The sequence below is a fragment of the Thermothelomyces thermophilus genome, chromosome 4 (assembly GCF_000226095.1).
Source record: "Thermothelomyces thermophilus ATCC 42464 chromosome 4, complete sequence".
NCBI lineage: Eukaryota > Fungi > Ascomycota > Sordariomycetes > Sordariales > Chaetomiaceae > Thermothelomyces > Thermothelomyces thermophilus.
In genome coordinates this window covers 4426186-4445779 of record NC_016475.1, presented here as the reverse complement: position 1 = coordinate 4445779, position 19594 = coordinate 4426186, and the positions used below count along the sequence as shown (strand labels likewise).

General features: G+C 45.2%; 4 protein-coding genes across 4 annotated transcripts; 3 read left to right on the top strand and 1 right to left on the bottom strand.

The window, feature by feature from the left end:
• Positions 1-6489: 6489 nt before the first annotated feature.
• On the top strand, positions 6490-7761 carry MYCTH_2128489 (uncharacterized protein; the record flags this gene model as incomplete). Its single annotated transcript, XM_003664628.1, has 5 exons — positions 6490-6571; positions 6626-6953; positions 7044-7086; positions 7165-7425; positions 7513-7761. The coding sequence occupies 5 exons, from the start codon at positions 6490-6492 to the stop codon at positions 7759-7761; spliced, it is 963 nt and encodes a 320-aa protein (XP_003664676.1).
• A 1832-nt stretch (positions 7762-9593) lies between these two features.
• On the top strand, positions 9594-9749 carry MYCTH_17759 (uncharacterized protein; the record flags this gene model as incomplete). The annotated part of the gene is made up of 1 exon (XM_003664627.1): positions 9594-9749. A coding segment is annotated over one exon (156 nt), but the record flags the coding sequence as incomplete, so codon positions are not given.
• Positions 9750-11930: 2181 nt separating this feature from the next.
• MYCTH_68654 (uncharacterized protein) lies at positions 11931-12789 on the bottom strand. The gene is made up of 2 exons (XM_003664626.1): positions 12484-12789; positions 11931-12416 (listed from the first exon to the last, which is right to left on the bottom strand). The coding sequence occupies exons 1-2, from the start codon at positions 12689-12691 to the stop codon at positions 12286-12288; spliced, it is 339 nt and encodes a 112-aa protein (XP_003664674.1). The 5' UTR covers positions 12692-12789; the 3' UTR covers positions 11931-12285.
• A 2758-nt stretch (positions 12790-15547) lies between these two features.
• Positions 15548-16379, top strand: MYCTH_2063083 (uncharacterized protein; the record flags this gene model as incomplete). Its single annotated transcript, XM_003664625.1, has 3 exons — positions 15548-15755; positions 15822-16177; positions 16290-16379. 3 exons carry the CDS (start codon positions 15548-15550, stop codon positions 16377-16379), a joined length of 654 nt encoding a protein of 217 aa, XP_003664673.1.
• Positions 16380-19594: the final 3215 nt, after the last annotated feature.

The following is a 19594-nucleotide window of genomic DNA, read 5'->3' as shown; positions in this document are numbered from 1 at the left end:
AAATGGAAGGATATAGCTAGAAAACGATTCTAGGTAATCCTTTACTACTTACGATAATTATACTAGGCTATAGCTATATATAACTAGATAGAGTCCTATCTCTATTATATAGACTCCTATCCTTCTAATAAATAGAGTCGAAAAGATCTATTTAAAACTCTATAGGATATAGTTATTCGCCCTAGCTTTCTTTTTCCACTACCTAAAGGCTATATATATTAACCAATAGTATAGGCGATGTTAAGGTAGAAAGGCTAGTAAGAATATAGCGTCTAGGTCGCTAAGTTCTACTACTTCTACTTCTAAGAGATTTAATAGGGAGATAAGGTATAGCTTAAGCCCCCCTAGCAGAAGGGCCATCTATATATAGGGCTAAAAGTGACAGAGGCCAAGAACAAGATATTAATGCTCTAGCTTAGAACAATCTAGATAGCTCTAGGCTATCTACCTAATAGCTCCCTTTAGCTAGAAAAGCCAAAGAACCTTTAGGGGGATATCTATCCCCATTAATTACCTAGGTAGCCTATAGATAAGCTACTTTATCGGCTACTAGTTTTATAACTATAGCTATACCTAAGATAGGCGAAATTAGTTATCTCTGTCCGGATAGAGGAAAGAGAAGATAACCTGCTGCCGATAAAGGAGTAACTAGTCACGAAAAAGGATCGTCGGGTTCCTATAGATAATGTCATCTAACGGTTCCTTAGTAAGGCGCCTAAGGGACTTAGGCTGCTTTAGTTACTCTAATAGGTACTTAAGTATCCCTATAAGCTAAAGATAGCTATCTACTAGTATATAATAGAATAGGTAGAAGAGTAACTTATAGCTATAGAAGGCTAAGGAAAACCTCTGAGGTTATAGTAGTAGTAGCTAGCTAAGTAGGCGCCTTTAGCGATATGACGGCCGCCTAGTTAGGCTAAGACGAAGCTAAGTAAGCTAGTATAGATATAGGAGATACGCTTAACCTAAGCTACTAAGAAAGGATAGGGTTATTAGCGTTATCCTAACAATAATCTAGCTAAATAGATATAGCCTCTACTATTTAAATGTTTAGGACCTAAAGATCTAGAGCTAGGTCCTAAGTATCTACTATGGTTTATAGGGTAGGATGCACTAAATACCAAAGTAAAAGCCTAGTAAAGGCGTTAGGTATCTAAGAAACGGCCTTTATCTAAAGGTAATAGTAGAGCTAAATAGGCTAGGTATTATAAGGAACGCGAGTAAGGTTTTAAGTCTAAATTCGCCGGTAAAAGCCTTAAGGCAAATTCGAAGGGGAAGTATAAACTAGGGCTAGTAGTTCTTAATATAACTAAAGGGATATAGGCTATAGTTTCATTTTTCCGGTTCTATAGGACTTTATTATATACGATAGATATAAATAGAGGTTACCTATCTAGGGGTACTAATAGAAGGCAAGTAAGTAGAGAGATAAGGATAATAGATAGTTTTTAATACTCGTTTACTTTAATAGATTTAAAGGACAAGATATAGTTCTTCTTTCTTTTGTAAGTTAGGAGATCTTTTTCCATATAAGTAGACTCTTTTACGTCTATCTAGAGGGATATCACTACCGCTACCTCTGCCTTTATCGCCGTTGTCGTCTAGATGGTCGGACTTGCCTACTGTGACCGCGAATACTCGGATGCCCTAGATATTTTGAGCTAACGCTCTTCCCTATCTGACTAGACGGAGGTTTAGTTCTGGAGGTGCTAAGTGGTGCCTTGGAGGGTTAGCATTAGCTTAATATTAGCCTTCTTTGCTAGAGCCGAGACTATAGCTATCTTTATAAGGGCCTTTATAAGCCTATTAAAGGCCTATAGAAGCTCCTATGGGCCTTAGCGGATAGGCCTGGCTAGGGCTAATACCTACCTACTAAGCTAGAGTAAGAGGTAGGCTACCTTAGCCTATATAATGTCCTTATTTAGGCTCTTCTAATCTTACCTTCTACTAGCTAATATAGGTCTACTAGTCCCTTAGAAGGAGACGTATAGGGCCTATAGGTAGTAATTAAACTTCCCTTATTCTATAATATCCTTATAGGTTACTTCTAGTTTACCTAAGGCCTAGAGTAAGTCTATTATAGAAGGCCGGCTACGTTAGTCCCTCTAAGGGACCTTAGTAACCTAGCTATATAATATATATAGGTTAAGGTCCTATTAGTATATAATGTCCCTAGGCTCCAAGCTAAGCCTATTAAATAGGTCCTAGACTAGGTAATAGAAGTTAAAGTTACCTATAAGAACTAGGGGGTAGGTTAGCTAAGTTAAGGCTAGTAGGTCTTATAAGAAGGCCTGCTCCCCTTTATTATTATAGACTAACTAGAGTTCGAACCCCCCCTTTCTTAGGGCTAGAAAGGTTACCTTATATTAGCTCTCCTTTACTATATAGTCCTACTAGCTAACTAGGAACCGTTTAGTTATTAGAATAGTTACCTTACCTTTAGGCGTATAAGCTAAGTAGTAGTTCGAAGCCTAGGGGTAATATCTTGACCTTATAAATTGGTTAATCTATAGCTCCTAGATAGCTAATAGGTTATATTTAGCCTCCTCTAATAAGACCTCGAGGGCCTATTTATTACCTTAGATATTCTACTAAAGGATCTTAATTTATATTTAAGGTAGCTAGAGTAGAGGCCAAGGGTATAGTAATAGGCTCTATAGCCATTACCCCCTTAGCCGGCTATAAAAGGGAAGGGGTCCTAGGCTATAGGAAGGAGATATAGGTCTATTAGGTATTATATAAGGCGTTCCTAGCTACTTATTAGGCTAAGGTAGGCCTTCTATAAAGGCGTTTAACCTTAGTTTAGTAGTAGGTATTATCTTCTAGCTAGCTACTAAACTCGAAGGCTACCTTTTAATAAAATTACTCTAATAATTAGAAGGTTTAGGGTCTATACTAATAGGCCTCCCTAGCCCTTTCCTAGGCTTTAACTTTCTTTAGGCAGCCCTTATATTAGGCTATATAAGAGCTACTATAGGCTATATACCTATAAGAGAGCTAATTAAAGTAGGTAAGGTACTAGGCCTCCCTAGTCTTTCCCTCCTCCCTATAGGCCTTTATACTATACTAGCTATAATAGGCCGGCTATTAGTAATACCATTAGGTATAGCTAAAGCTCTAATACCTATAGCATTACCTCAGCTCTAAGGTATCCTAGTAAGATATATAGTTTAGCATCTAGGCATCTTAGACTATACCCTCATTATAGGCTTTCTAGGCCTTTTTAAGGTTCTATAAGCCTGGAAATACTATAGCCTACTTCCTTTATAGGCTCTTTAATAGCTAGAGCTTAACCGTTTCGATCGATTATAAGCCTATAGCCCCTTTAAAGTCTTATTTGCTAACTCCCTATAGCTCTTCCTTCTGGATTCCTTTAGCTAAGACTATATAGGCTCTATTAACCTCCTTAGCCTCCTTTCTAAAGGCTATAGCTACCTATCACTTATTAGCTAAGTACTAGTCCTTAGTAGCTTTGTCCTTAAAGACTATTATAATATCCTTACTTAGGAGCTTCCTAGCCGTAACAGCTCCTTAGTAGCTTGAAGCCCTATTAACTGCTTAGACTATCTCGGCTAAGGTTTAGGCTTTAAGGTCCTCTTATAGGCTTATATTCTATATTATAACCTCCTACGAGGCCTATAACAGCACTGCCTTAGCCGACAGTAAGCCTCCTTAGGGGCCTATTACCTCCTATTATAGCCCTATAGCTACCTATGCCTAGGTAGGGCAGGGGGTAGCCTTAAAGGCTTCTTTGAGCCCCTTTTTGACTTCCTTAGCTATAAGTTCCTATAGGTTTAGAACTAGGCCTATAATAGTAATTATAAGGCCTTATAAGAGCCTATCGGCAAGGTCCTATACCTTGCCCTATTTAGGGCTTAGTATAAGGTTAACTAGTTATATAATAAGACCCTTTAGTTCTTCAATATTTAGGGTAAGGTAGGCCTATAATAGGCCTCCCTTTAATTAGTTTATAGCTATAGGCCTCTCTACTTAGTAGCTTAGCAGTAGGCCTTAAATCGACATTATATTTAGGGGCGTTAGGTAGTCTATATAGTAAAACCTTTAACGGTCATACAAGGTATAGTTAGATTATAGTTAGGTCTGGCTTCTACACTTACGATGCCTATTATATAGCTATAACGGCTTATACGTAGTTAAAAGTAGTATCATTAGATAGCGTTTTTCAAGAGCTTTCTAACAATAGTAGCTTTGTATATTTTGGTAGGGTATTTGCAAAGATATAAAAGAAGCTCGCTTTAGGGCAAATTATAGTTTATAGGTTTAGTTTAGGGAGGCCTATTAGTATAGACCTTATACCTTCTAACTATTAGAGTAGCTATACTAGAAGGTAGCCTTCAAGTTTAGCAGCTAGTTAGAAGATAATAACTATTATTAAACTAGGGTTAAAAACCTTTATAGGAGGCTTACCCTAGCCTAATAGATAGCTAAAGGCGCCTTATATAATACCTAATAGGCCTATATCTCCTTTCTATAGCCTAGAGCCCCTTTCTTTTCATAACTAGCTAAAAGGGTAATGGATATAAGGCCTACTACTATACCTTTAGCCTCTCCTCTAGCTACCTTAAATATAAATTAAGATCCTTTAATAGAATATCTAAGGTAATAAATAGGCCCTTAAGGTCTTACTAAAAGAAGCTAAATATAACCTACTAGCTATCTAAGAGCTATAGATTAACTAATTTATAAGGTTAATATATTACCCCTAAGCTTTAAACTATTACCTAGTTTATGAGCCTAAAGGTAAGGTAGCTATTATAATAGCTAAACGATTCCTAGTTAGCTAGTAAGACTATTTAATAGAGGAGAACTAGTATACGATAACCTTTCTAGCCCTAGGAAAGAAGGGGTTTAAACTTTAGTTAGTCTATAATAATAAGGGAGAGCAGGCCCTCTTATAGGACTTACTAGCCCTACCTTAGCTAGCTTACCCCCTAGTTTTTATAGGTACCTTTAACCTATATTACCTAGTCTAAGACTTATTTAATAGGCTTAGCCTAAGAGCTAGGGACCTCTTTAGCCTTATATACTAGTGAGACCTTAACTTATATATATTATATAGCTAGGTTACTAGGGCCCCTTAGGGGGACTAACGTAGCTAGCCTTCTATAATAGACCTACTCTAGGCCTTAGCTAGACTAGAAGTAACCTATAGGGATATTCTAGAATAGGGAAGGTCTAATTACCACCTATAAGCCTTATAGGTCTCCCTTTAAAGGACCTATAGACCTATAATAGCCAGTAGAAGGTAGGACTAGAAGAGCCTAGATAGGGAGGTTATATAGGCTAAGGTAGCCTACCTCTTACTCTAGCTAGGGAAGTAGGCATTAGCCCTAGCCGGGCCTGTCTTCTAAGGCCTAAAGGAGCTTCTATAGGCCTTTAATAGGCTTATGGAGGCCCTTAGAGAGATAGTTATAGTCTTGGCTCTAGTAAGGAAGGCTAGTATAGGCGGTAAATAAGCTTAATAGTAGACAAAGGAGGTTCGAGTGGCCTAGAAGAGGGCTAAGGAAGTAAAAAGGGCCTATAAGGGTACCCTAAACCCTTATATATAGGAGGCACTTTAGTAGGCCTTATAGGACTAGGCTAAGACTATTATAGCTATAAAGACTAGGAGCTAGAGAGCTATATTATAGGAGGTAACTAACTAGCTAGACCTATTATAAAGGCTAGAGTAATAGGCAAGGCTATAAAGCTACCTACTACTTAATCCTCTAAAGCTCCTAGCCTTTAAAGGAAGGCTTATAACCTACTAATAGAAGGTTAAAACATTAGCTAATAAGTTCTTTCCGAACCTAGAAGTAGACCTATTAGATATTAATAACCTAGAACTAAATGACCATTAGGAGCCGAAGTTCGAAGTATACTAGGAGGTTATAATAGATAAGGTTAAGGTAGTATTAGCTAGAGTAGCCCTATAGAAAGCCCTAGTGGAGGACCTCCTCCTTATAGGTTTACTAAAGGCCTATAGGTAGCTATTCTTCTAAATACTAGCTATATGTCACGAATAAGCACATGGGCGGCTTGGCAGGCTGCAGCTAGGACACGGGACATTCCGACAGCTAATCACTTAACGGACCAATCAGAAGATTATCACCGCCAAGACTAAGGTCTTTACTGGTGATAATAACATGTCACCGTCGACAACGCAGAATCACGAAGTGAAAGGAGAAGTGGTACTGGTGATAACTATTAAAGAAGGACAGACAATTGTGTATATATAGCTAGCTAGTCACTCGTTATGGTGGACTCTGGGAGTTCACCAGTGGTAATAATCACAATCACAGTACTCATACCAAGTATTGCTGATTACTGTGAGAGACAACTCTAAGTGTTGTTGTGAACCCTTTGGCTTCACCGAATCCCTTAGACGACCCGCCTGCTTGTCCCGCTCAATCCACCTCCGTCTGGACCCTTTCAGAAGAAGTCTGAGTTGGGTTCGTCACACGTTGTTACCACTCCCTTTGTTCTGTTATGGTTCAGAACGGAGGTGACTTCGACCTCGACATCGACATGGCTACCGACGTCACGGCCGAACAGCTGCTCACTCAGCTTGGTCAACTCTAGCAGCGGGTTCAGGAGTTGGACCAGAGAGATAAGGCTGCTTAAGCTCGAATCAAGGAACTCGAGAACCGCGAAAAGTACTCGCAGAAGTTGGTTAACGAGGCCTACGCCAAAATCGAGGCACTCGAGGGCGCTAAAGCGAAGCGCATTAAGATCGAACTACCTGGCAAATACGGAGGAACCAAGGAGGATCTCGCAGGATTCTTGATAAACCTCCGATCCTACTTCCGGCTTAATGATGACAAGTTTCCGGATGACAAAGCTAAAGTCCTCTACATAGCTACAAGACTAGAGGGCAAGGTACTTAGATGGTTCGAGCCTACGTGGAACGACTATCTCACCGAGGAAGATGAAGACGACCGAGACACGTTCACGTAGGCAGTCTTTCAGTCCTACGACCGTTTCGAAGAAGAGCTTCGGAAGGTTTTTGGCGACAAAGACGAGAAGATTTATGCGTAAGAAAGACTCGCCAATCTCCGACAGACTAAGTTAGCAGCCTCCTACGCCGTACAATTCAGACAGGACATGCTCAAGTCTTAGCTTAACGACGAGGCGTTAATGTAATTGTTCTATAACGGCTTAAAGGAAAAGGTCAAGGACGAGCTGTACAAGTACGATCGGCCTGAGACTCTGGATGAATACATCGCGCAGGCCATTAGAATCGATGATCGACTCTACGCACGAGAGCAGCAGAAACGAGGTCGAATGAACGGAACCACGGTTAAGGCTAACGACAAGAAAAAGCGAGCGTACGTCAGTACTTCGTACGGGACGCACCCCGGAGCCATGGATATGGACGCAGCACAGAAGCAGGACCAGAAGAAGACGACCAAAGACAAGTCCAATGTCACCTACTATAACTACAGAAAGAAAGGGCACTACAAGCGAGAATGCCGAAGCCCGAAGAAAGAATGGAAACTAACCCTGGGAAAGGAAATTACGGCCATCGACGAAACCACCAAGGACGTTATCGAAGTAGCGGCTACGAGCTACGAAGACAAGGGCAGTGACATAGACAGTCTCGGACACGACGGCAACGGTAAAGACGAACAAGCACCGAACTCCGAACTAGTCACTGTGGATCCAGAGACAGGTCTTGCCGAATGGGACATGGCAGGAGAATATGCACCGCTAGCTTCGATTCTCCCGGCCTTAGGACAGTGGGGTTTCACGGTCACGTAGAGGCGGGATAGATTGTAGATAACCAACACCTAAGGAATCGAAAGACCTGGACCCGATGCTCTATTCCTCTAGGAACGAATCGAATGGTACCGCAACGAAGTTTTCCGACTCAACACGGAACTACGCGAACGGGATGAACGCTTGACTCGACTTGCCTAGCAGAGCGATGAGATAAAGGACGAAATAAGGGAACTCCGACGTATCGTGGAAACCATTAAAGGAGAACAGCCCGTGACATATGATGGGCCCGATAGCTACACCGAGCATCTTGACGGCCAGCAACTTAGCAACGACGTGCGGAACCTAGAATACTAGTTTATGCGAGCGAACCGTGGAAAAGACGAACGTACGTAGGAAAGCTACTAGAAGAAACACTCCTACCTTAGCATTGGAGTACCTACGGTCTACGTACAATGGGAAGGATTCGGGAAAGAATTCTAATACCTTCTAGGCGACGCCACGTGACTGTACCCGCGACACGAGGCACATGCACAAGTGCCCTGGTTCTAGTGTGTGGCACACGAATGCCGATATCACTTCCGCGACAAATTCGAAAACAATCACTAGCCGACCCGACAGGAAAACAGGGACGGAGACTTGTGCCCTGTGGAATGGGTCTACGATGCAGGAAACAGAGCGGCCGAATTGCTCTAGAAGATCGAAACTCGTAATCTAGAAGGCATTACGGTAGTTCCAAAACGAGTCTGGCCTAGGCACTGCGGAACCGGACGAGACACATGGGACTCGTGTTGGAGTAACGATTGCCTCTATTACGCGGACGAAAAGAAATTACGAATTCGGGAGCTTTAGACGAAGCTATGGCACGTACGACGGAAAGCAGAACGGACCTAATGGTAGGAAGCCACAAGCACTTAATGGCTTACGGAAATGAGCACGATTGACGAAGCCGCTATTAGCCGAATAACCGAAGAGGTCAGTACTGACCTGGGAAACGGGTCAGGGCCCTTCGAGGGGCCCGGAAACTATTAACGCCCGCGCAGCGGCGAGTGGTAGCGTAGTATAGGAGGAACTGGCGTAAGAGACCACTATATCGAGACCTCCCGGCAGGAACATGGGAAATCGCCGCAATCTTTGGACGACGGCGGCAAGACAAGCGATTGTGGATAACAGCACAGTGGAAACAGCACGAAATGCTCGTACTAGTGGACAGTGGAGCAGAGATGAACCTGATTTCGCCGACGCTTGTGAATCAGCTGCGGATACCCTGGAGAATGAAGCGGAAGCATGGCATAGTCAAAGGGCCATTTCCGACGTAATGGGTACGTAGAGAGACCGAACCGATCGATATCACTGTGGCAGGAAAGACTATAGCAGTCGTATTTAGCATTGTGGATATGGGTAACGATAAAGACATGATATTGGGGTTACTATGGTATAAAGATTATAACCCGGACATTAGCTGGAAGAATGGTGGCTACCTGCGACCCCGAACGGAGTCGTATTCGACTAGCGAGATGGGGAGCGCGCAAGGATCGCGAGCAGACGATGCTCAGGGGAAGGCATGTCCTACGGATCCACCGCAAGAGACGGACAGTGGCAGGTAGACTACTACGGACTCTGGAAGAGGCGGCACAACGACATCGATATCGCGACAGGAGGAACAAGCTGAATCGCCGATAGCTGTTCTCTCCGTTGACGAATGTAGAGCACTGTAATTAGAGCAGTAGGTTGAGATAGGAGAAATCGCCAGCATCGCCATAGACGGAACCAAGTTCGCATACTACCAGAAAACCGAGAGACGAGACAAGACTAGGGAAGTACCAAAGGAATACGAAGGACACCTAGCATTCGAACCAAAGTATCTGGAAGGATTACCAGAACACGGCCTATGGGATCACGAGATCAAGCTTAAGGAAGGAGCACGACTGAAGTTCTTCAAGATTTACTACACGAGCCAGACGCAGAACGAAGAACTTAAGCGATATTTGGAGGAGAACCTTCGAAGAGGACATATCCGCCCGTCGACATTTGCGGTATGTTATCTCGACGACATACTCATCTTCTCTAAGACGATGGACGAACACCGGAAGCACGTGAAAGCAGTGCTAGACGCGCTGTACGCGTACAAGCTATTAGTTAACAAGGAAAAGAGCGAATTCCACGTCAGGAAAACGGTGTTTTTGGGATACGAGATATCCCCGGGACAAATCCGGATGGAACCTTTAAAGGTTGAAGCCATCAAGAATTGGCTACGACCGACGTCAGTCACGGAAGTACGAAGTTTCATCGGATTTGCGAACTTCTACCGGATGTTCATTAGGAACTTTGGAGCGATCGCACGACCTTTGCACGAACTCACCAAGAAGAATGCTGAATTCCAATGGGAAGAACAACACGAGCAAGCATTTACGCAGATCCGTAACGCCATTACTAAAGACCTAGTACTGGTACTGCCAGACCCCAAGAAGTCATTTAAGGTAGAAACGGACGCTTCAGACTACGCTATCGGAGGACAATTGGGACAACGAGACGAACAAGGGAAGCTACATCCTGTAGCCTTCTTTTCAAAGAAGCTCGACGGACCACGTCTCAATTACCCGATCCACGACAAGGAACTGCTTGCGATTGTCGAAGCTTTCAAGGAATGGCGACTATACCTCAGTGGCACGATTGAACCGGTATAAGTGTATACGGATCACAAGAATTTGCGATACTTCACGATGACAAAGGAACTTAACGGATAACAAATACGATGGGCAGAATTCCTCGCGGAATTTAACTTCGAGATCCGCTACAAGAAGGGCAAAGAAAACACACGAGCAGACATCTTAAGCTGACGAACGGATCACACGGAAGGACGAACGGGAACGACACCACCGTTGTTCAAGGAACGAACAGACGGAACGCTGCATCACGAAACGCAGACACCCGTGGAAGATGATCTACTTGACTCGTTCCTAGAATGCTGCGCAATCTTTCGAGAGGAAAGGATCAACGAGGCACAGTATTAAGCAGCACCCGGACCAGTGGTACCTGACGAAGTGGAAGAGAAAGATGGGAAACTCTGGTACCGAGGCAAGGCGTATATCCACGACAAAGATCAACAGCTATGGATGATTCGAGAACTCCACGAGTCAAAACTCGGAGGATACAAAGGAGTTACGAAGACTATCGCATAAGTCAAGAAATACTACGACTTTCCATAGTTAATGGCACGGGTCAAGGAAGTCGTACGGAACTACGACATCTGCAATCGAAGCAAAACGGCACGACACAAGCCGTATGGGCTACTTTAGCCATTACTAATAGCTGACAAACCATGGAGTTTAGTTACGATGGACTTTATTACGAAGCTGCTAGAATCTAAGGACACGGCCACAGGAGTAATCTACGACAGTATTCTTACTATAGTAGATCGCCTGACTAAGTGGGCATATTTCTTTCCCTACAAGGAGTCCTGGACAGCGGAACAGTTGGCAGACATGATCTATCGGCAAGTTGCATCAGTGCATGCTTGGCCGCAAGAATGGATCACCGACAGAGACACCAAGTTCGCATCGAAGTTCTGGCAAGCGTTAATGCAACGATTGGGCGTTAATAGCAAACTGTCAACGGCATATCACCTACAGACCGACGGACAAATGGAGCGACTAAACCAAATCGTCGAACAGTATCTCCGTTCTTACGTCAACTACCAGCAAAACGACTAGGTCATGCTGTTGCCAACAGCATAACTTGCCTACAACACGACGCCAATAGAAACGACCAAAGTCACACCGTTCTTTGCGAACTACGGATACGAAGCAGACCTTAGGCAAGGACCAGAGGTCACAGTGCCAAGAGCAGTAGTCAAAGCAGAACAGATGTACGCACTGTACGAGAAGCTCAAGAAGGAACTCGAGTTTGTCAAAACCAGAATGAAGAACTACTACGACAAATACAGGCTCGAGGGACCTCGCCTAGAGAGGGGAGACAAAGTCTACCTGATCGTACGAAACTTGCGAACCAAACGACCAAGCACGAAGCTGGACTTCAAGAAGGTCGGACCCTTCGTTATCAAAGAACGAATTTCGACATCTAACTACCGACTATCGTTACCGTCATCTATACGACTACGGACGGATGTTTTTCATATTTCACTTCTCGAACTAGCACCAAAAAACGCCAAGGTTGCTACGTACATCGAAGCAAAGGACGAAGAGGAAGAATGGGACGTCGAAGAAATTCTAGATTTACGCATCATCAACGGGGAACTGCAGTACCTGGTCAAATGGCTTGATTTTGGACTAGAGGACAACTCATAGGAACTAGTCAAGAATTTGAACTGCCCTAAGAAACTGGAACAGTTCTACCGGCAGAATCCGGATCGACCAAAGGAAAACCCGGGACAGAACCAAAGACGGCGCCCTAGTCGACAGCATCGACAGTATCATTAATCTGTGACGAGGGCATAGCAGGCGTCTCTTGCCGCTCAACCTCCTCCAACTCGTCCAAGGTCGATAGACCACGCGCCACCATGTCGGCACCTTTCTCTACCAAAAACTCCTTCTGCTGACGAAGACGCTAGAGCCGCGTAAGCTTTTCGGACAACTCGCGCTGGGCTTCTTCTAGACGGCGTTGAGATTTATCTAGCTCAAGTTCGGCACGACGTTCAGCATCCTTGATACGACGCTGCTCCTGGAGAATGCGATCCACTAGAACGAACATCAGGAATCACATTCAAAGGAAAAAAAAAAAAAAAAGAAAAGGAGACGTGCTTATAGGAAGAAAGCGGTATACTAGAGCTATTGTAAGAACGACCTCGACGAACGCAGGCTTCGTAACGCTTCGTACGCGCGATCATTTTGCAAACGAGGCCTTGTGACGCGCACCAAGAGCAAGGCATAACGACAAAACCGTTCTTAGCGATGTTCTGAGCAAGGGAAGCACGGTAACGTGCAGAATGCGACTTCCGTTTCTCTATCGGCATTTTGTCAACATGGCGACCACGACGTAGAAACAGGGAGAATGCAGTACTCACAAGCGAAGGGTTATTAGCGCTATTTGAAACGGCCTAAGAGGGCTTTCGGGTCGAAAGCCTTAAAGGAGGGGCATCGTGTCACAAATAAGTATATAGGCGGCCTGGCAGGCTGCAGCCAGGACGCGGGACATTCCGACAGCCAATCACTTGACGGACCAATCAGAAGATTATCACCGCCAAGACTAAGGTCTTCACTAGTGATAATAACATGTCACCGTCGACAACGCAGAATCACGAAGTGAAAGGAGAAGTGGTACTGGTGATAACTATTGAAGAAGGACAGACAATTGTGTATATATAGCTAGCTAGTCACTCGTTATGGTGGACTCTGGGAGTTTACTAGTGGTAACAATCACAATCATAGTACTCATACCAAGCATTGCTGATTACTGTGAGAGACAACTCTAAGTGTTGTTGTGAACCCTTTGGCTTCACCGAATCCCTCAGACGACCCGCCTGCTTGTCCTGCTCAATCTACCTCCGTCTGGACCCTTTTAGAAGAAGTCTGAGTTGGGTTCGTCACACTATATTAGCCTTAGAAAGCCTATAGCTTAGCTACTCTATAGGCTACTTTTAAAGGGCTAAGGTAATAGTTTTCTATAAGCCTAGTAAACCCCTATAGGCCTACTTTACTCCTAATAGCTATAGGCCTATAGTACTTTTACTAATAATAGGCAAAGTATTAGAAGCTATAGTTACCTAGAAGGTAATGGCTATTATAAAAGCCTATAGGCTTCTCCTAGCCGAATAAATAGGTAATCGTGAATATAGGTCTATAGAGCTAGCTATTTAGCTTATTATAGCATAGGTCTAGGAGGCTTAGAGGTATAAAGCAGCTACCTCCCTCCTATAGCTCGACATCTTAGGGGCTTTTAATACTATTAACGTTACCTAGCTATTAGCCACTTTATAGATCTAGGGCTTCCTAAAGTAGGTAGTAGTCTAGGTTAAGGAGTAGTTATAGAATATAGTAGCTATCCTTTACTTCAATAGCTAGGAAATAGACGAAATAATAGTAAGGGCTAGGGTCTTATAAGGGTCACCCCTCTCCCTTATATTATTTATCCTCTATATAGCCTCTCTCTATTAGGCCATTTACTAGGCCTGCCTTACGGTTAGTTTAATAGGCTTCGCTAATAATACTAACCTTCTAGCCTTTAAGAAGGCCAAGGAGGCCTATAATAGTTAGCCATAGAGGGCCTAGAAGGCCTACTTATAGTAAATAAGGACCTAGGGTATAGCTTTTACTTTAGAAAGGTATAAGCTTATCTACTTTAATAAGGGCTAGAAATAGTAGTTATAACCGTTAGAACTCCTATAGCCCGGAAGGGGTACTACTATTATAGCCCCTTTAAAGTTAGCTAGATTCTTTAAGGTCTAGCTAGACTAGAGGCTATAGTAGGGCTCCTATTATATAAAGGTAGCTAAGAAGCTAGAAACCTAAGAGTTTGCCCTGACTAGGCTTACTATAAAGACCTGGGGCCCTAGCCTCCTATAGGCCTATAAGGTTTATATTAAGTATATCTATAATGCCTTAGCCTATAGGACCTTAAACTTCTATAAGCTTACTAAGCCTAGGGGTAAGCTAGAAGGCCCTACTAGAGAGCTATCGAAGGCCTAATATAGTGCCCTTTAAGTAGTTACTAAGGCTTATAAGGCTACCCCTATCTAGTACCTTGAAATAAAAGCCTAGGTACTGCTCTTTAACCTCTATTTTAATAAGAGGCTAGCCGACTTCGAAGCTAAACTTGACTAGCCGTTTCTATAGCTAGAGACCGGCCTAGGGGCTGCCTAGGTCCCTATAAGGGCACTTATCTAATAAGCCTATAATAGGTTAAGCTAGAGGTTCTAGAAAAGAAGGGCTAGGGCAAAGGGCTAGGAACTAAAGCCTATAGCCTTAGAGGTAGTAAGGTTAATAGTCTAGTAATAAGTTTAAGAGGGCTATAAAGGGGATCTACCCCCCTATAGGTCCTATAAGGGAGGCTATAGGCTATAGAACTAGCTATAGTAGCTAGTTAGAGTAACTATTAAAGGGTTAACTAAGCTAGTAAAGGGATATAGCGTATATTAGATAAGGACCCCTTACGTTTAGTTTTTATAGGGGAAGGCGTATAAAGGTACTAGGGCCTAACAAAGGCCTAGAGCTCCCTATTAGTATAGGCCTATATAGGGGCTATTAGTCTCTATAATTTCCTTTTTAAGGTTTAAGTCCTAGGGGTTAGCACCCCCTTGTGACGAACCCAACTCAGACTTCTTCTGAAAGGGTCCAGACGGAGGTGGGTGAAGCAGGACAAGCAGGCAGGTCGTCTGAGGGATTCGGTGAAGCCAAAGGGTTCACAACAACACTTAGAGTTGTCTCTCACAGTAATCAGCAATGCTTGGTATGAGTACTGTGATTGTGATTGTTACCACTGGTGAACTCCCAGAGTCCACCATAACGAGTGACTAGCTAGCTATATATACACAATTGTCTGTCCTTCTTCAATAGTTATCACCAGTACCACTCCTCCTTTCACTTCGTGATTCTGCGTTGTCGACGGTGACATGTTATTATCACCAGTGAAGACCTTAGTCTTGGCGGTGATAATCTTCTGATTGGTCCGTCAAGTGATTGGCTGTCGGAATGTCCCGCGTCCTGGCTGCAGCCTGCCAGGCCGCCCATGTGCTTATTCGTGACACGATGCCCCTCCTTCAAGGCTTTCGACCCGAAAGCCCTCTTAGGCCGTTTCAAATAGCGCCAACAACCCTTCGCTTGTGAGTACTGCATTCTCCCTGTTTCTGCGTCGTGGTCGCCATGTTGACAAAATGCCGATAGAGAAACGGAAGTCGCATTCTGCACGTTACCGTGCTTCCCTTGCTCAGAACATCGCTGAGAACGGTTTTGTCGTTATGCCTTGCTCTTGGTGCGCGTCGCAAGGCCTCGTTTGCAAAATGATCGCGCGTACGAAGCGTTGCGAAGCCTGCGTTCGTCGAGGTCGTTCTTGCGATGGCTCTGGCATACCGCTTTCTTCCTGTAAGCACGTTTTCTTCTTCTTTTTTTTTTTTTTTTTTTGAATGTGATTCCTGATGTTCGTTCTAGTGGATCGCATTCTCCAGGAGCAGCGTCGTATCAAGGATGCTGAACGTCGTGCCGAACTTGAGCTGGATGAATCTCAACGCCGTCTGGAAGAAGCCCAGCGCGAGTTGTCCGAAAAGCTTGCGCGGCTCCGGCGTCTTCGTCAGCAGAAGGAGTTTTTGGTGGAGAAAGGTGCCGACATGGTGGCGCGTGGTCTGTCGACCTTGGACGAGTTGGAGGAGGTTGAGCGGCAAGAGACGCCTGCTATGCCCTCGTCACAGATTAATGATGCCGTCGATGCTGTCGACTGGGGCGCCGTCTTTGGTTCTGTCCCGGGTTTTCCTTTGGTCGATCCGGATTCTGCCGGTGGAACTGTTCCAGTTTCTCAGGGCAGTTCAAATTCTTGACTGGTTCCCATGAGTTGTCCTCTGGTCCAAAATCAAGCCATTTGACCAGGTACTGCAGTTCCCCGTTGATGATGCGTGAATCCAGAATTTCTTCGACGTCCCATTCTTCCTCTTCGTCCTCTGCTTCGATGTGCGTGGCAACCTTGGCGTTCTTTGGTGCTGGTTCGAGAAGTGAAATATGAAAAACATCCGTCCGTAGTCGCATAGATGACGGTAACGATAGTCGGTAGTTGGATGTCGAGATTCGTTCTTTGATAACGAAGGGTCCGACCTTCTTGAAGTCCAGCTTCGTGCTTGGTCGTTTGGTTCGCAAGTTTCGTGCGATCAGGTAGACTTTGTCTCCCCTCTCTAGGCGAGGTCCCTCGAGCCTGTGTTTGTCGTAGTAGTTCTTCATTCTGGTCTTGACAAACTCGAGTTCCTTTTTGAGCTTTTCATGCAGTGCGTGCATCTGTTCTGCTTTGACTGCTGCTCTCGGCACTGTGACCTCTGGTCCTTGCCTAAGGTCTGCTTCATATCCGTAGTTCGCGAAGAACGGTGTGACTTTGGTCGTTTCTGTCGGCGTCGTGTTGTAGGCGAGTTGTGCTGTTGGTAACAGCATGACCCAGTCGTCTTGTTGGTAATTGACGTAAGAGCGGAGGTATTGCTCAACAACTTGGTTTAGTCGCTCCGTTTGTCCGTCGGTCTGCGGGTGATATGCCGTTGACAGCTTGCTGTTGACGCCTAATCGTTGCATTAACGCTTGCCAGAACTTCGATGCGAACTTGGTGTCTCTGTCGGTGATCCATTCTTGCGGCCAAGCATGCACTGATGCAACTTGCCGATAGATCACGTCTGCCAACTGTTCCGCTGTCCAGGACTCCTTGTAGGGAAAGAAATATGCCCACTTAGTCAGGCGATCTACTACAGTAAGAATACTGTCGTAGGTCACTCCTGTGGCTGTGTCCTTGGATTCTGGCAGCTTCGTGATGAAGTCCATCGCAACTGAACTCCATGGTTTGTCAGCTGTTGGTAGTGGCTGAAGTAGCCCGTACGGCTTGTGTCGTGCCGTTTTGCTCCGATTGCAGATGTCGCAGTTCCGTACGACTTCCTTAACTCGTGCCGTTAACTGTGGAAAGTCGTAGTGCTTCTTGACTTGTGCGACAGTCTTCGTGACTCCTTTGTGTCCTCCGAGTTTTGATTCGTGGAGTTCTCGAATCATTCGCAGCTGTTGATCCTTGTCGTGGATGTACGCTTTGTCTCGGTACCAGAGTTTCCCATCTCTTTCTTCCACTCCGTCAGGTACCACTGGTCCGGGTGCTGCTTGATACTGTGCCTCGTTGATCCTTTCCTCTCGAAAGATTGCGCAGCATTCTAGGAACGAGTCAAGTGGATCATCTTCCACGGGTGTCTGCGTTTCGTGGTGCAACGTCCCGTCTGTTCGTTCCTTGAACAACGGTGGTGTTGTTCCCGTTCGTCCTTTCGTGTGATCCGTTCGTCGGCTTAAAATGTCTGCTCGTGCGTTTTCTTTGCCCTTCTTGTAGCGGATCTCGAAGTTGAATTCCGCGAGGAATTCTGCCCATCGTATTTGTCGTCCGTTGAGTTCCTTCGTCGTCGTGAAGTATCGCAAGTTCTTGTGATCCGTATACACTTGTACCGGTTCAATCGTGCCGCTGAGGTATGGTCGCCATTCCTTGAAAGCTTCGACAATCGCAAGTAGTTCCTTGTCGTGGATCGGATAATTGAGACGTGGTCCGTCGAGCTTCTTTGAAAAGAAGGCTACAGGATGTAGCTTCCCTTGTTCGTCTCGTTGTCCCAATTGTCCTCCGATGGCGTAGTCTGAAGCGTCCGTTTCCACCTCGAATGGCTTCTTGGGGTCTGGCAGTACCAGTACTGGATCTTCGGTAATGGCGTCGCGGATTTGCGTGAATGCTTGCTCGTGTTGCTCTTCCCATTGGAATTCAGCATTCTTCTTGGTGAGTTCGTGCAAAGGTCGTGCGATCGCTCCAAAGTTCCTGATGAACATCCGGTAGAAGTTCGCAAATCCGATGAAACTTCGTACTTCCGTGGCTGACGCTGGTTGTGGCCAATTCTTGATGGCTTCAACCTTTGAAGGTTCCATCCGGATTTGTCCGGGGGATATTTCGTATCCCAAAAAGACTGTCTTCCTGACATGGAATTCGCTCTTTTCCTTGTTGACTGATAGCTTGTACGCGTGCAGCGCGTCCAGCACTGCTTTCACGTGCCTCCGGTGTTCGTCCATCGTCTTGGAGAAGATGAGTATGTCGTCGAGATAACATACCGCAAATTTGTCGAGAAAGGGTTGGATAGCTTGATCAATCAGGGCTTGGAACGTTGCCGGCGCGTTCGTAAGTCCGAATGGCATGACGAGGTACTCGTAGTGGCCATAGGGTGTCCTAAAGGCCGTTTTCCACTCGTCGCCTTCTTTGATCCGTATGTGGTTGTAGGCCGATGGCAAGTCAAGACGCGTGAAATATTGGGCTCCTGCCAACTGATCTCGGAGCCGTGAGATCAGCGGTAACGGGTATCGGTTTTTCACGGTCTGTTCGTTGAGTTGCCGATAGTCGACACATAACCGTAGCTTTCCGTCTTTCTTTGGCACAAACAGGATTGGGTAGCCTGCTGGCGATGTCGACGGGCGGATATGTCCTCTTCGAAGGTTCTCCTCCAAATATCGCTTAAGTTCTTCGTTCTGCGTCTGGCTCGTGTGGTAAATCTTGAAGAACTTCAGTCGTGCTCCTTCCTTGAGCTTGATCTCGTGATCCCATGGGCCGTGTTCTGGTAATCCTTCCAGATGTTTCGGTTCGAATGCTGGGTGTCCCTCATACTCCTTCGGTACTTCCCCAGTCTTGTCTCGTCTCTCGGTTTTCTGATAGTATGCGAACTTGGTTCCGTCCATGGCGATACTGGCGATTTCTCCTGTCTCAACCCACTGCTCCAATTGCAGTGCTCCGCATTCGTCAACGGAGAGAACAGCTATCGGCGATTCAGCTCGTTCCTCCTGTCGCAATATCGATGTCGTTGTGCCGCCTCTTCCAGAGTCCGTAGTGGTCTGCCTGCCACTGTCCGTCTCTTGCGGTGGATCCGTAGGACATGCCTTTCCTTGAGCATCGTCCGCTCGCGATCCTTGCGCGCTCCCCATCTTGCTGGTCGAATACGACTCCGTTCGGGGTCGCAGGTGGCCACCATTCTTCCAGCTGATGTCCGGGTCGTAATCTTCATGCCATGGTAACCCCAATATCATGTCTTTGTCGTTGCCCATGTCCACGATGCTGAATACGACTGCTGTGGTCTTCCCTGCCACAGTGATGTCGATCGGTTCGGTCTCTCTGCGTACCCATTGCGTCGGAAATGGCCCTTTGACTATGCCATGCTTCCGCTTCATTCTCCAGG